Source organism: Amaranthus tricolor, chromosome 8, assembly GCF_026212465.1.
Source record: "Amaranthus tricolor cultivar Red isolate AtriRed21 chromosome 8, ASM2621246v1, whole genome shotgun sequence".
Classification (NCBI taxonomy): domain Eukaryota; kingdom Viridiplantae; phylum Streptophyta; class Magnoliopsida; order Caryophyllales; family Amaranthaceae; genus Amaranthus; species Amaranthus tricolor.
This window is the reverse complement of record NC_080054.1, coordinates 26,836,027-26,851,047: the sequence shown is the minus strand read 5'-3', so window position 1 is coordinate 26,851,047 and position 15,021 is coordinate 26,836,027. Positions and strand designations below refer to the sequence as shown.

The 15,021-nt window shown below is 31.8% G+C and overlaps 2 protein-coding genes across 2 annotated transcripts; one reads left to right on the top strand and one right to left on the bottom strand.

Annotated features, from left to right (window-relative positions):
• The first annotated feature begins 4,201 nt into the window (after positions 1 to 4,201).
• Positions 4,202 to 6,545, top strand: LOC130820769 (60S ribosomal protein L22-3). The gene is made up of 3 exons (XM_057686277.1): positions 4,202 to 4,339; positions 4,439 to 4,703; positions 6,146 to 6,545. Exons 2-3 carry the CDS (start codon positions 4,471 to 4,473, stop codon positions 6,288 to 6,290), a joined length of 378 nt encoding a protein of 125 aa, XP_057542260.1. The 5' UTR covers positions 4,202 to 4,339; positions 4,439 to 4,470; the 3' UTR covers positions 6,291 to 6,545.
• A 749-nt stretch (positions 6,546 to 7,294) lies between these two features.
• LOC130820768 (2-C-methyl-D-erythritol 4-phosphate cytidylyltransferase, chloroplastic) lies at positions 7,295 to 13,829 on the bottom strand. Its single transcript, XM_057686275.1, has 11 exons — positions 13,528 to 13,829; positions 13,372 to 13,443; positions 12,766 to 12,821; positions 11,646 to 11,725; positions 11,467 to 11,549; positions 10,260 to 10,337; positions 9,302 to 9,370; positions 9,013 to 9,081; positions 8,837 to 8,883; positions 7,647 to 7,737; positions 7,295 to 7,539 (listed from the first exon to the last, which is right to left on the bottom strand). Exons 1-11 carry the CDS (start codon positions 13,735 to 13,737, stop codon positions 7,477 to 7,479), a joined length of 918 nt encoding a protein of 305 aa, XP_057542258.1. The 5' UTR covers positions 13,738 to 13,829; the 3' UTR covers positions 7,295 to 7,476.
• Between the last annotated feature and the right edge of the window lie 1,192 nt (positions 13,830 to 15,021).

The window sequence follows — 15,021 nt, the reverse complement described above, 5'->3', positions numbered from 1 at the left end:
ATTATTTATAATTTTTAATTAAGAATAATTAGAGATATTAAAGATTAAAATATTATATCGACAAGTGTGAAAAACTATCTAAAACAAATAGCTTGAATAGGAGATAGTATTGTTTTTTAGTGAGGTTATTTTTGTAGGCTTACTTAATATGCGTTTATGACATAAAGTAGTTACTTAATTTTTTAAGTGGCTGATTACAATTTTTAAGGTGATTTCTTATATTCTCTCCAATTCACTATTAATGTTTCATTTACTTTATGCACTCTATCCAATATACTTATTTAATTCTTAATATTTTTAATGTGCATAATTAAAAATTATGAAAAATTAATATAAATAATTCTTATATTGAGACGAATCCATCATCAACAAGTATGAGACGGGACATGTGAATATGGGGCAGGGATAGGTGGATATGACGTTGAATTCACTTTCTACACCTACTAATATCCATATCAGATAAAAACATAAGATTTTTCATACCAATATATGCTGGTCACTCTTAATCAAAATTTTGTACTCACATTTATTCCAATTTTCACTTAAATCAAATACACTCTCATCATCATCATATTTAGTGTATTTCGCTCATAGAAAACTATAATCAGGGTCTGGAGAGAGAAGAAAGACGGCAGCTCATACCCATAGAGGAGAGTGTGGTCAAAGAGTCTATCGGCTCAAGAAAGGTCTTCAAAGATAGGGAAACCTACAAATAAAACACGTACAAATAACTAAAAATAAAGATAAAAGTAAAGAAAAAGGTAAAAAGCGATAATTAAAGGCAACGAACAATTACAAACGATGGGTAAAAGATACGGGTTTAGTAATCTAAAACGTGGATAAGGCGCCGCAAACTGCTTCTATCCTTAGTCAGGTCCTTGGATAGATGAAGTTTATGCAGGTCACTTTTAACATGTTCCTCTCACGTTCTCCTAGGTCTTCATTGACTTCGCTTGTCCTCCACTATGATGCATTCGATCCTTCTTACTGGGGTATCATAGGTCTTTCTTTGCACATACTCAAATCATCTTAACCTGTTCTCCCGCATCTTTGCGGAGAAAGGTAGAACCCCTAACTTCTTCTTAAACTCCGGATTTCTTATCCTATCCATCATAGTATTACCATACATTCACCTCATCATACACATTTTTGTTACTTGTATCTTTTGTTCGATAATATAAGTTAAAGTCGGTTAGTTGCACACTAATACAAGTAGTAAACTAGTAATATGTAGTACTTTGCAATGCAGCAAGAATTTTTATATGTGGAGTAGCTGGTAGTGGCGTAATTCGCGTGGAAATATATAGAAGTAGAAAATAAAAAGGTTGCGTCATCACAAGTTTGATGTTATATGTAGTATCTTATTAAAGAAAAATACAATATTTTTTATGAAAAATTATTGTGAATAATATAATATTTTGTTAATTTTTTTATAATAATATCAATTATTGATTAATCACGAATAATAGAATCTTAGGGGGTATTTTGTTAGAATAATACCAACTTTAGTGTATTAACTAATTTACCATTTTTTTTTGTCTTATAATCACTTATAGTTTGATTTTTAATATGTTAAGAGATTTTCTAGAAAAACACCCATTTAAGTTGATATTTTTCATGGTTAATCAATAGTTGGTATTATTATAAGGGTATTAACAAAAAAATTGTATTATTTACAGTAATTTTTCCTATTTTTTTATAAATAGGGTGAATATTTTGATAATAAATAAAAGAAAAAATTATTTAGAATAATTTTAATTTTTTATTAAACACAAATAATCTCAACTATAAGGGATGCAATGCATTATGCACTAAAGTAATTTCATACCTATATAACAAGTGATTTTGAATTAAAAAAATAAATTTAATATTAAATTATTAAAAAACTAAAATTTTCTTTAAAAAAATTAAGTAAGTTTATTTTTTGATTTAAACTTTTATTTTTTATTTATTTTTCTTTTTTGGTAGCAATAAATTAACTTACAAAAATGGATTACCATTAGGATAACAATGTTCTTGGGTAAATGATCCTGAAATTGAAATTATTCATAATTAATCAAAAGTTGAGATTATTATAGGAAAATCAGTAAAATGTTAGACGATTATCCTGAGCAATATTTCCTAAAATAAAATGTATAATGTATGTTTTATTATATGTTTGTATGCTCGCGACTAATTATTAAATCAAGTAAAGTGTAACACGAGGGAAATGAAGCTCTTATATTTGTTGTGATCCAAGTATAAGAGTAATGAACAAATATCCATGTTTGGTTTATACCTGCCAACCGGTATTATTATTTTTGATACTTGATATGATGCTTGGTCTTTCTTCTATTTGTTGTGATCCAAGTATGAGGGGTGTGCACACTAGGGTTACCTGAGACTACTCTGTTGGTCTTGAATTATTTGGGGTGTCAACCTCTTGATGAAGTAGGTATAGGGGTAAAGCCTCGGCCTAGTGTTCTCGTTCCCTCAAATTAATAATCAGATATATGAATTGTCATTATTAACTATCAAATTAATTAATAGATTTTTGTGATATTATATTGTTTTCACATATTGATTTTTTAAGACAGCTATATATTATTTTCTAAAATTATTTTCAACTCGATTATAATTTATTTTCTTAAACTATTATTTTTTAAACTTAATTGTTTTATGAGATGGAGTTGAAATTACTCAATTTTCTGGTTTCGGAAGTTTTTTCCTTGTCTTTCTTGCATTATTATTTTTGCAAGTTATTGATTGTGTAGGAATCGTGGAGTGAGGGTCACCTAGAAACTAGTTTTTATTATGATCATATCTAGTTTTAATTTTACTCCCAGATGTAAAAATTATTTGGTTGTTAAATTGTATAAAATTATTTTATAGTTGTTTAGTCTCACAATTATTTCTTATCAGAAATAGATGTGGCGGTAATGCTCCTATGACTAGGATTTGGTTTATGTTTTTTCCATAAAAATTTCTTTTAAAATTGGACCTAATTATGAGGGTGTTACACTCTCACCCTTGTAACAGGGGTTCAATTTCCCCTCCCATGTCTATGGGGAATTCTTTAACTTTGCCCACAAATAAAAAAAAAGTTTAGCAAAAAACATATATATACGGGGTGTTTGGTTTGCAGCTTTTTCATTGTTTTTTTGGTTTTTGGCTTGTTGGTTGGTGTAATAAACCAATGAAAAGCTGACTTTTAAACCAATATGAAAAAACTACTCTAGCTAGTTTTTTTGTTGACACACTTTTTTCTCTAATTTTACCAAATATCTCTATAAAAAGCTGTCTTTTCAACTAGTTTAAAATTCAATAAAAACCACCAACACTTTTAACTGGTCAAATAAATCAACAAAAAAAATTAACAACCAACATCTAAGAGCTAATTACAAACACCACATAAATTCTCTTTTCAATGATACGTGATGATTGTGAAATAGTAAATGCTTGCTCATTTTGGGCATAATAAATCCATTTGAGGCATTAAACTTATATTTGACGTAAGTCTAAGTGATGATTCCACAATGCTATGGCACTATTTCAAAGTTTAATTAGTTGCTACTAATGGTGATATATTATGTGAAAAAATATTGCTATTTATAGCAATTAATCAAAATCAGAAGAAGTACTTGTCAAGTTCTTAGTACATGGTTAATAGTAGCATTTACATCGGACAACCTAATAAAAAAGGTCTCACCGTGAGATTGCCTTATCTGAGAATCACAAATTGTTATATGAGTCGGTTTCATTGAGATACACGCCTCATACATAGGTTAAATAACTCATATCATGCATATTATTAAAATATAAATTCTTAATACTCCCTCCAATTCAACACTAATATCCCATTTGCTTCTTGGACACTATTTACATGTTATTGTTAATTTTATTTTATTATTAATATATAAGTTAAAACATAGTCAAGTGGGATCTTATTTGATTCGTCTCAATGTAAGAATTATTTATATAAACTTTTCATAATTTTTAATTATGTACAATTAGAGATATTAAGGATTAAATAAGTGCATTTGATAGAGTGCATAAAGTAAATAGGACATTTCACATTAGTATTGAATTGGAGGGAGTATAAAGTTAGACTGATAAACGATCTCTCACAATAGTAACTCATTCAGAATTTGTAATTCGACAATGTTAGAAAGTTTGGGCTCAAATCTCATACACAAAAAGAAGTTTATCCCAGAAAGCCCATTTCATTGTCCAATTGTAAAACTAAGCCCTTGAAACCTCCATCATAAATTTATCATATCACATAAAACCCTAACCCTACATTACTCTTTCATTTCGCTCATTCTTTCGCCGCTCAATATCCTCCCAATTCCCCTTTCTGGTAATCCTTCTCTCCCTTCTCTGCTTTATCTCTCATCTATATTCATTCTTGTTGCAAATCATCACCACTAATCACTGCATTTCTTTGTTGTTGTTGTAGATCCGAGTGGAAGACATTCAAGGAGATAGAAAATGAGTCGAGGAGCTGCAGCAGGAGGTGCTAAGGGCAAGAAGAAGGGAGCTTCCTTCACTATTGACTGCGCTAAGCCAGTTGAGGACAAGATTATGGACATTGCTTCTCTCGAAAAGTTTCTTCAGGAGAGGATTAAGGTCGGGGGTAAAGCTGGTGCTCTCGGTGATTCTGTTACCATTACTCGTGAAAAGAACAAGATTACTGTTAACTCTGACAGCAATTTCTCTAAGAGGTTTAGTTCTATCTTTGTTTTCAATTTTACGGTCTATTTTAAAATAATATCAATATCCATTGGTTTATTTTGATTTTTACTATTGATTTGTGCTATATTTGCTTTCGGTTCTGCTACTTGATTTATATTGTTCTATATTCGGCTAAAATAGTTGGATTTAGGGTTTTAAAGCGTGTAATCGGGTTTTTTTTTCTGGAGTTGTAATTTATGTCTATTAGTAAATCAAGTACTGAATAGATGTTGGTTAGCTGATGATGATGTTTCATTCGTATCTTTGGTGGATGCCCTAATTTTTCTTATGACGCTGATGTTATTGTACTGTGAAAAGTTAAATTCATTGTGTAATTGTCTGCAGTATTAAATTGCTATATTGTTGAATCGACTTTACTGTACACTTTGGTATTAGCATCTGTTATAGATGAGTTAGATATTAACCTGCAATTTTTGATTGAATATTTGTCCAATAAATACATATTTTTAATAGCTTCATGATTCATGATATCCAGAACCGTAGGTATAAAGTTGAAGGATTTCGGTGAAAGTGTTAATTTGTGTATTTTCCATTGTTTTTTGTGTAATGTACTTCATGTAGTATCTTGGAATGTTTACAGCTTGCAATTGTGGATTCTATTCATTTAGTTAGATTGTGTAGCATAAATGTTTCTTTTGTAAAAGTTGATACTTCTGTATTTGCTTATCCTTTTTTGTTTTTATTTTTCCTTGGCCAATATCAATTATGAAATTCAGTATTTTGCTTGGGGTTTTTAAACTATATAACATACAATGCCCCTCAACAATTTGAGCTTTTAGTTGAGTTGGTTTCTTGTCATTTTATTAGAAATCGACATTACAAGAGGTCACAAATTCAAATCTCACTAACCCCTTATTTAATTGTGCAATATTTTGCACCATGTATGAAAATGGCTTGTTATGCATCCACACTTTTTAACTCAAATTGCCTTTTATGTGTATCATGTTAAAGTGTATCATATTTTGTGCCTCAACCATCAACTTATTTGAAACAATATTTGAAACATCTATATTTGTGGTTTTTTTCCTGATCTTATTACTATATTCCTACATCATTATTGTGTAGGGTTTTGGCATCATCGTCGTGGTTTTGCAGTCTTGTATTGGTGTTGGTTTGATGGTTTCTATTCTGCTGCTTGCCTTGTTTTAGCGATAGTAATGTAGTGTTGGATCGTCATTGTTGAATTGGTTGATTGGTTGATTGAGATTTATACAATCCGATCCGCTGTTGTAATCCTCTTTGTGTTATTAATCTTAAAGCTTCGATTCTGGTTGTATTTATTTTTCCTTGAAAACTTCTCAACGTGATTAAGATTGCGGTTGTCTGCGTAGTCATTATGTTCTTCATTTAACTTTGATTGGACAAGTTGTGGTCAATTGAGTGTTCTGATTTATTTTTGTGATTTTAATAGATACTTGAAGTACTTGACAAAGAAGTACCTAAAGAAGCACAACGTTCGTGACTGGCTTCGTGTTATTGCTTCAAATAAGGATCGCAATGTATACGAGTTGAGGTATTTCAACATTGCTGAAAATGAGGCCGAGGAAGAAGATTAAGTTTTTAGAAAGAAGTTTTGTGTTATGTTGGGTTTCTCTGTGTGAGACTTTATCTTTTTTGTTGAAGTTAGATTTTATGTGGTCGACATCTTGTTACTTTGGAAATTTTGTCAAGAATCCTTTTGATTTAAAGTCTGGCTGTCTGCAATACTAGTTTCCGGTATCTAAATTATACTCTGATAGCTCTTTGCTTGGTGTGTTTTCAACACTGATGCATATTTTATTTAAATATTGAACACTGATTCTAAGTCTGAATGAATTCGGAATAGGCAACTCAATATTGATTGTTTCTTGGAATGATAATTAATAAGTAGTTTTCCATGGAGAAGTTATCATTTGCTAGAGAAACTTAAGTCTCTTTACGAAATAGTAGATGAAAGACCGTTTGGGAAATGACTTTTTAGTTTGGTTTATTGGTTGGCCTTTGGCTTCTAACTTGGTAAAAATTGTAAAAAATGTGCAAATGTTTTTTTTTAGCCAGCTGAACTTACTTATTTTAAGCAAAAGTTGACAGGCTTGTTTGATCTATTTTCTCTCTAATAAAATAGCTAACTAAAAATCGTCAATATTTTTATTTTAACTGATTAATAAACTAGTGAAGGCCACACCATATGTCAAAATTATTAAGCCAGATAAATGAAATTCAAAAAATCAATTTTAATTTGTAAAAATTAATTATAATTAGAGAAAATTAATTTTAATTCATAAAAATTAGTTACGATCAGTAAAAATTAATTTTAATCATTACAAGTTCAGTTATAATTTACATTTATATATTAGTACAATTAATAAAAGTTAGTTTTAATTGGTAAAACTTAGTTTTCATTAAGTAAAAGTTATTGAATATGTAAAAATCAAATAAATGTCTATAGTAATTTTTTTATAAAGATGATCCATAAATTTGCCTCTATTTTGAAATGTTTATACAAAATACTTTTATGACTTCAAAGCAGGGAATGACAGTCAATTCTGCCACAATTATTGAAAAGAAAACGAGCATAGTAATTAGAAAATGCGCATTACTATATAACACACCACCATTTCCAAAAATGATAATCTTCAGAATAAAAATGGAAATTCATAATTCATACAATTTTGATAAATTGAAAATACTCTCTATTTAATGTGTGAACAAAAAGCAGCTCTCAAAACTTGCACATCTAGCCAAGACGAGGATGATATTGAGCTAAGATTTCGAACATGGATTCAGTATTCTTTCCGCGACTAGTAAATCATCAGGTGTTGTGACCTGTTACAAAAATGAGCTACATTAGCTGCTAATTCCTCTAAAACTGGAATTCATTTCTTGTTGGAGACTTGGAGTACCATTATCTTAACACAAGACGAGATTTTTACCTTAATGTTGGTATAAGAACCTTCTGTAATATACACCGGATGGCCCAAATGTTCCACGATAGACACATCATCAGTCACCTCTAGTCCTTTTCTGAATCAAATTACGTCGAATTTGCTTAACATATATCAGTTCTTCAAGGTAATATCAGAAATTACGAGGGGGAAAAAAACAAGCTTGACCAGCAAACAATCCACATTCAGTGCACAAGACTCGATTTAGTTGATCGGTTATCACGATGAATTCTTCCAAAAATGAGTCACTGAGATTATAGCATCTTTTGTTGCAAAAGGTTATAATCAGGGAGGTCGTTTATTGAACTAATTATGCATTGTTGTATGGGTTAACCGACATACCGTGCGGGAAAATGGTAAAGCAATCTCTCCGCAAGATATATGTTGGAGAAATATGACAAATGACAACATATATGGAAAGGACTTATTTCGTGTACTCTTTCAATACTTAAAACAAAGAAATTTCAACTCTTTAAATGAAGCAAAGACAAAAAAAATGTCAAAACCTTAATCCCAAAAGAAAGGTTGATCTTTGAACAAAACTCGCAAACACTAATAATCAAGATGACTGCATTGAAGTTCACTCACTCAATAGGTTATCAAAGCATTTGAAGGAAAAATGAGCGTCTCATTAACAGAAAATTGGAGAGGAGGGGTTTAAAATGATTCATCATCATTATCATCATCATACCCAATGTATCCCGCTCATAAGAACTATGGAGGGTCTAGGAATGTAAGAAAGACGACAACCCATATCCATAAAGGAAGATGTAGCCAAAGAATCCCTCGACTCGAGAAGGATCCTCAAAAAAAGATCTAAAGGATTAGAGCCCTAATTTTGTTGATTATCAAATCTCTCCAAAAGTGGAGATTTTTGGAAGGAAAATAGTTTTTAGTTTTTCTCTTCCTATCCCTTCCTTTCCCCTTAAAAAAACAAGGGAAAATCCTTCCCTCCCTTCCCCTTCCCTTCTTTTCCTTTTCCTCCTAAATTCTTATCCGAACATAGGGTAGAAGTCGACTGTTTGTGGTTACATCGTCAAGTGTACTACTCAAGTAAAAAAGTTTCAAGTGCAGTTCTATATTGAACATTGAACTGGCCTTTTAACACCATTGAGTTGCATGAATTTCATATGATCAAAGGCATTGCAAAAGGTAAAATGGGTATAAAAGAAAGTTACCTATTTACTAGGTCAAATCCTTCCTTAAGCAAAGCAGGCTTGATGACCTGAAATTTCAAAATGTAGATGCACCAAACAAAATCAAAAGAGGGGGAGATATTACTTGATCTGCAGGATAGCTCTAGATAAGTATAAATACAAATCTATTCATTCAATATAGTCTCAAGCAGTAGCACCTGAGGCGTTTGCATTTCCCAAAGCGTTTTCCTGTCTAAAGTTTTCACTACAAACCTCTCAGTGTTGGCCTGCAGCACATTCAGATAATAATCACAAATTCTCCATTGTAACTTTTGGATGTGCACATTAGGATAACTCTAGATAATAAGCACATTAAACCAATTGAGGCAAGAGATTGGCAAGTCTTGCATATCAAATGAAAAAAAATTCTACCTTAAATCAACCTTTACATGCGTATTTCTTACTTATGTGTAAAGTTGCAAATGACATTTGATACCCTTTGATTACCTCTTTAATTGTTGCTTTAGCTGGCACACCAAGAACAGCAGCTCCATGCAGCCAACCATCTTTAAGAACCTATAAGTAAAATTAGGAACATCCACGATTTTTTTAGCCAAAATCTATCATGCAGTAACCATTGAAATCATCAATCATAAATTTTACAATATATATAGCAAAGAGAGAATACCTAAATAAAAAATAAAAGAAAAATACATATGATTGCATATACATAAAAACCATCTTCACTAGTATAACAACTCTTTCCATTTCAAAAAAGAAAGCTCTTAACGCCTTTTATTTTCAAGGTCAAACTTTGACCATTAATTTCTCTCGGAAGATGTACTTCCTCCGTTTCCCATATCCCTTTTAGGAGGTTCCAAAAAATAGGTCATTTCCTATTTTAGTAAATATTATACCTTTGATTGACCACAATCCCCACATGGGGATCAATGATTATGTACTAAATGTTTCTCCCTCCCTCCCTCTCTCTCTCTCTTTTGCGTATACGCAGGCAACTTTGTCATATTTACCTCTCTCCTCAATGCTTACTTTGCATGCAAAAATCAAACAGTGCAATAGAAGTAGACAAAGTTAGCATTAGAAATGACTCAAAAGTACCTTGAAGAACAAATTTAACAGCTATCTGTAAAAAAATATGGGATAATATACATTCAACCAATGGAAGAAAGAAAGAAATTTCCCTCTCACAAGTTATAGTGTTCCTTTAAAATTTATCAGCGGCAAATAAATCAATTGCGTACCGATATATTGTAAACTAGTACTTATTAAAGGCAAAGCAGAAGGAGTTGGCAATGTCGAACAATGATCACTACAAAAGAGCAATAGTTAACTATCAAACAGCCATCTGCCCACTCACAAAAAAGACAAAAATGCCAAAGTCTTAATACCCTCAGAACATTTGATCTGACCAGTCGGATAATTCTGATTGCATAGAAGTTCAAACCTTTTCAACATCTTGAGACAACACCAACGGTCTAGCAGAATCATGGATGCACACAAGTTCAGCAGTAGGATCAATAGCCTGCAATGGAGGAGCAGTGTTAGTCTTTGTTGGATCCATAACTACCAACAGAAAACAGCCTTGCCAAGTATGAAATTGATTATAGGGTCACATACACGACAGAGTTAGCCTAATACCCCAAATTTTTAGTCAATACGCTGACTTGCAACGTACCAAGTCCCTCTCTTCCTCCCATGTATTACTTGAAATATAGCTTTAAGCAGCTTGGGGAAGCAGGGTTTAAATTACAAACTAAGTATTCGAAGCTAGAAATCACTGATATATCATCAGATCCAAAGTTCGGAGCACCTTCACTGCATTCACATTTAGAATTTCTTGCCCCATATACTTACACTGTCCATAGAGGTCGATACAAACAAAATCCCAGGCATGAGTAGACCCAACATATACTTGCATTAGAAATCATTAGCTCTTTTTCAATCAGAAGTCCTTATTAATGGCAGTTGCAGATGCATCTTTTTGGTGTTCCTTATGGGTTTCAAATTTTTTCTAATTGTAGGTAAGCAGGTTTATTTGATTTATTTGAAATGATTTAGAAGTCAATTGTTTTTTGTTGTCAGTACATAGGAGATAGGACTATAGGAGTACATTGAAAAAAAATTACCCGATTGCCCCAAGGGTATCAAGGGTATAGATTCTATAGGCTTTTCTGGATTCCTTCGACAAAAAACTACAAATTCCCCCAAGTAAATATTGGTTTGGCTGATTTTGCAGTACAATCTAAATAAACAAATCTCAAATTTAATAATAAGTTTGCACAAAGCATAACCAATTCAAGAAACCCAATATTACCTTCAACTCCCTTCAGAATCATCAATTCAAAATTTTTTATTCCCATAGACACCAGAAAATTCTGAAAGGGTCCTACAAATTAGATTCCATCATCTCCTTACAGGAGAACAAAATAATCGGGAAAAGGCTTTTTAGATTTCTCTATAAGGTGAAATAATCTGCATAGACTCAAGACATACTTCTAAATGTCTGCCACTCCACTGTACCTATCAAAGTTTCCAAATGTACCTCCAACTGTAAAACCTCTCCTATTATGGAATGGCGTACATTTAGAACAAAATATGAAGAATTTCACTTAACATAGAAATGAATGAACATTGTAATCGACATTTAGCACCTGAAGTCCACTGTAGACAGAGTCTTGTCTTTCCTTTCCGGGCACGGTAAATGTCAGGTCTACAGGTACCTTGTCCCTAGTGTCTGGAAGAAGGGGCAAACTTTTGTCACCTAATATCATATTTCAACGAGAAAAAAAATCAGGGAAGAACAACTTATGTTGAGGACATCCATTTACACCTTCAAAAATGTCCTTGTAAGATGGATCACAAACTACAACAATTTCTTTAACTTCTACCATTTGAGAAAAAGTGTACAAACTGCAAAACATAAGTGTATAGTTAGCTGCAAACAAATGTAAGAACAGGCATGCAAATGCTACTTGGTAAATGAAGCATGAAAAGCAATTGCAGAATCACCAAGATTTCATATTATACGGGTGACAAATTTTAGGCAATTTGAGCGAATGTTAATACTTTTCCTCCCCTCTTCCATCCTCAACATCTCTGTTTTCACCCTCTTAGTCTTATACTTCGTTTGGATAATAATTTAGGAGCGAAAGGAAATGAAGAGAAGGGGAAAGGAGTGAAGTGAAAGGAGGAAAGGGGGGATACCAGGGGAAGTATTGTTGTTCGGTTAGGGAGGGAAAATTTAGAAAAAGAAATAGGAAAAATCGATATTAATAATCCAATCTTTCACCCATTTGCCGTGAATAATCTCAACTTTGGATTATTTTTTAATAAACTAACCTTTGCCCTTAGTTTGTTGTCGGCATACTAATAGGGTATGTTGGTAGCAAACTAAAGCCAAAATTTAATTATTATAAAAGAAAAGGTTATATTGATAGCAAACTAAGGGTAAAGTTTAGATTATTAAAAATTAATCCAAGGTTGGTTTATTAACCAATTGGTGGAATGTTGGATTATTAATATCAAAATTTTTCAAAAAATATCATTTTCCTTCCAAATCTTTCCACCTTTGTAGAGATCTGGTTATCATCAAAACTTAAGAGACTTAATCCCTTAAAATCCCTTCCGTCCAATTCATTACCTTCAAAGTTGATATTATCCAGCCAAATTCACCCATTTCTTTTCCTCTAATTCCTTCAATCCATATAAAGTGAAATAGGTTTCCATCAAACCAAATGAAATAAAACTAACTACCATTTGCATTTCCATTGGATAATAGTGTACATACAGCTTTCTCTAGGGAAAATAATTTCAGTGAAACCAAACACCCCCTAAACTTTAACTGTATGGTATAACACAACTTGTTACAATACATCTCATGATATGCAAATTGCAAAACCTTACTCAGTGGCTAGAGAACATTAGATGGTGTACATTGTTAAGTGAAATACCTATACAATGCAATTGGTTGGCCTAGAAGTGGAAGATACTGCTTGGGCATGCTCGCCTGTTTAAACAAACATAATGAACTCATCAGACTAAGAAGATAAGCAAAATTCTCAATGCAGATTGTACAAGTATATAGATGAAGCAGATAACTAGATATCAAATTAAAGGGTTTTTAAGTTTTGGGGTTACTTCCGGAAAATTAACAATGCTAAAAGCAAGAGTAGAACAAAATTACACAGTATTTTACACCAAGCAATGTAAACTACTACCTCTTATCCTACTAATTACCTATTTGAAATTTGTCATTATCATCAATTTATATTTTATTCTCAATCTATAAATTAAACCATATTCAAGTCAAATCTTATTTGATTTGTTAATGTAACTTTATCAACATTGTTTTTTTATAATTACTTTTAATTATTAACAACTAAAGATATGAAAATTGAATTAGTGTATAAGCAAGATTGAATTAGTGCATAAGCAAGGTGCAATCCCAAATTGTATAAATAGTAGGGAAAGAAGAAAGTATCTGGTTGAAAGAAACAAATCACAAGCATAAATTAAAAGTTAAAAAAGTAAATGAACAAGTAGAGTTAAGAACATACACCCATTCTCTTGCCCTTGCCTCCAGCCAGAAGAATGACAGAAACACTTTTTTCCTTCACAATTACATTCTCCTGCATAATTCCAAAGACCCATCAAATGGAAAACCAAAACCCACAAAACCCATTTAGGGAAAAAGTAAAGTTAAAAGGGCAAACCTCAGAAGTAAGGCTAGCATTCGCAGAACAATGGATTGTCCATTTTGGGTTTCCCGATACTTGAGTTTTCCAAAAATGGCGGGAGAGGAATGGTGAAGTAGATCGGTTTTGACTAGACAGGTAGAGAGAAATGGCGGTAGGTGAGGTGTTGGCCGGAAAACCATAACCAGGATAAGATAAAGAGAGATGATTCAGTGCAACAAACGCCATTTTCGGCCCTCCTCTGTTCTCTTTGTTGAGAAGAATAATGAGGAGAGTAAAGATTTTGGATGAACGATCCAAAATTCACAAATTGTTACTTTCTCCCTTAGTCCTTTACATTATAGTTACATGTGATAATTTTACATTTTCCACCTGGTATGTCACATTTAGGTATGAGACAATTTCTTTAAGAGACGAGAGATTAATATATTGGCCAATTCATTTATAATTTTAGAAAAAGAAGGTGGAAAAATCAAAATATAATCAATAACGTCATTTTTATTGCAATTTTTCTTTTTATTGTCTCTAATCTTCTTCTTAACTAACATGTAACGTCTATTATTATGTTTTTTTATTTAGTGTTGTGGATGTATTGAATTGGTTAGGGTTTAATTTTATAATATTTTTTCCTTTTTTCTATGGATTCGTCCTTTTTGTTCGTGGCTTTAGATATGAAATCTTCTTCTAATGTTGGACACTCTTTTGAGAACGACGAACGTCTTGATGAATATACAAAAATACAAAAACGTAGTTCACAATGTGAATGACGTTGTGTCAAAGAGGAAGGACGATTCAATAAGTCAAAGTCTAAGGTGAATAGGGCAACATTATGTGTTTGAAGTTGAAAACTAAAGAGAAGACATATTTTTAAATTTTATGTTTAATATAAATGAAGTAGGTATCTTGTTTTATAAAGTAGGTGTTTAGTGTATTCGAAGTAATATTCTATACGGCCTCTGCCGTTGGTGAAGAATATCTTTAAGGAACATTTATAAGTGAGGTAAAACTTATCCATAATCCATTCACCATTTACCAGGTGAAGATAGAAGCAGAGTAATTACACGTTTGTAGTTTTATTGTTTCTTATAAACCTATTTACATCATATTAACTAATATTGAGAATTGAGTCATATTTTGTTAAAACGACCTGAAGCTATTACTAATATCAATATATAAGAAGAAAATATAAGATCCATAGAATTCATAAGTCAAAAAGATATCACCCAAATTCAAATGACAATGAAGGAAGGGTTTCAATGACTTATGTATATTTTAATTTATCGATGCGTGACAAATCATCCCAATATTTCCTTCAAATGCAAACCCATGTTACGTTCGCATGTGGGAGTAGTCAATTCGAGTAGGAATGCGATTTTTTTTGGACTTACCATTTAGTTTTTTTGTTAAACTTTTGACTTAGATACCATATTAATTTGAGTTAGACTTATTATAAATGTCATCATATAATTAAAAATATATAAAGTGAACACACTTTATAACTAAAGTATCAAC

Coding starts and splice junctions, on each gene's coding strand:
- LOC130820769 (XM_057686277.1), top strand. CDS start 4,471: ATGAGTCGAGGAGCTGCAGCAGGAGGTGCTAAGGGCAAGAAGAAGGGA. Junction 4,704..6,145: donor GACAGCAATTTCTCTAAGAG/GTTTAGTTCTAT, acceptor TGATTTTAATAG/ATACTTGAAGTACTTGACAA.
- LOC130820768 (XM_057686275.1), bottom strand. CDS start 13,737: ATGGCGTTTGTTGCACTGAATCATCTCTCTTTATCTTATCCTGGTTAT. Junction 12,822..13,371: donor GCAAGGGCAAGAGAATGGGT/GTATGTTCTTAA, acceptor TTGTTTAAACAG/GCGAGCATGCCCAAGCAGTA. Junction 11,726..12,765: donor CAACCAATTGCATTGTATAG/GTATTTCACTTA, acceptor TATGTTTTGCAG/TTTGTACACTTTTTCTCAAA.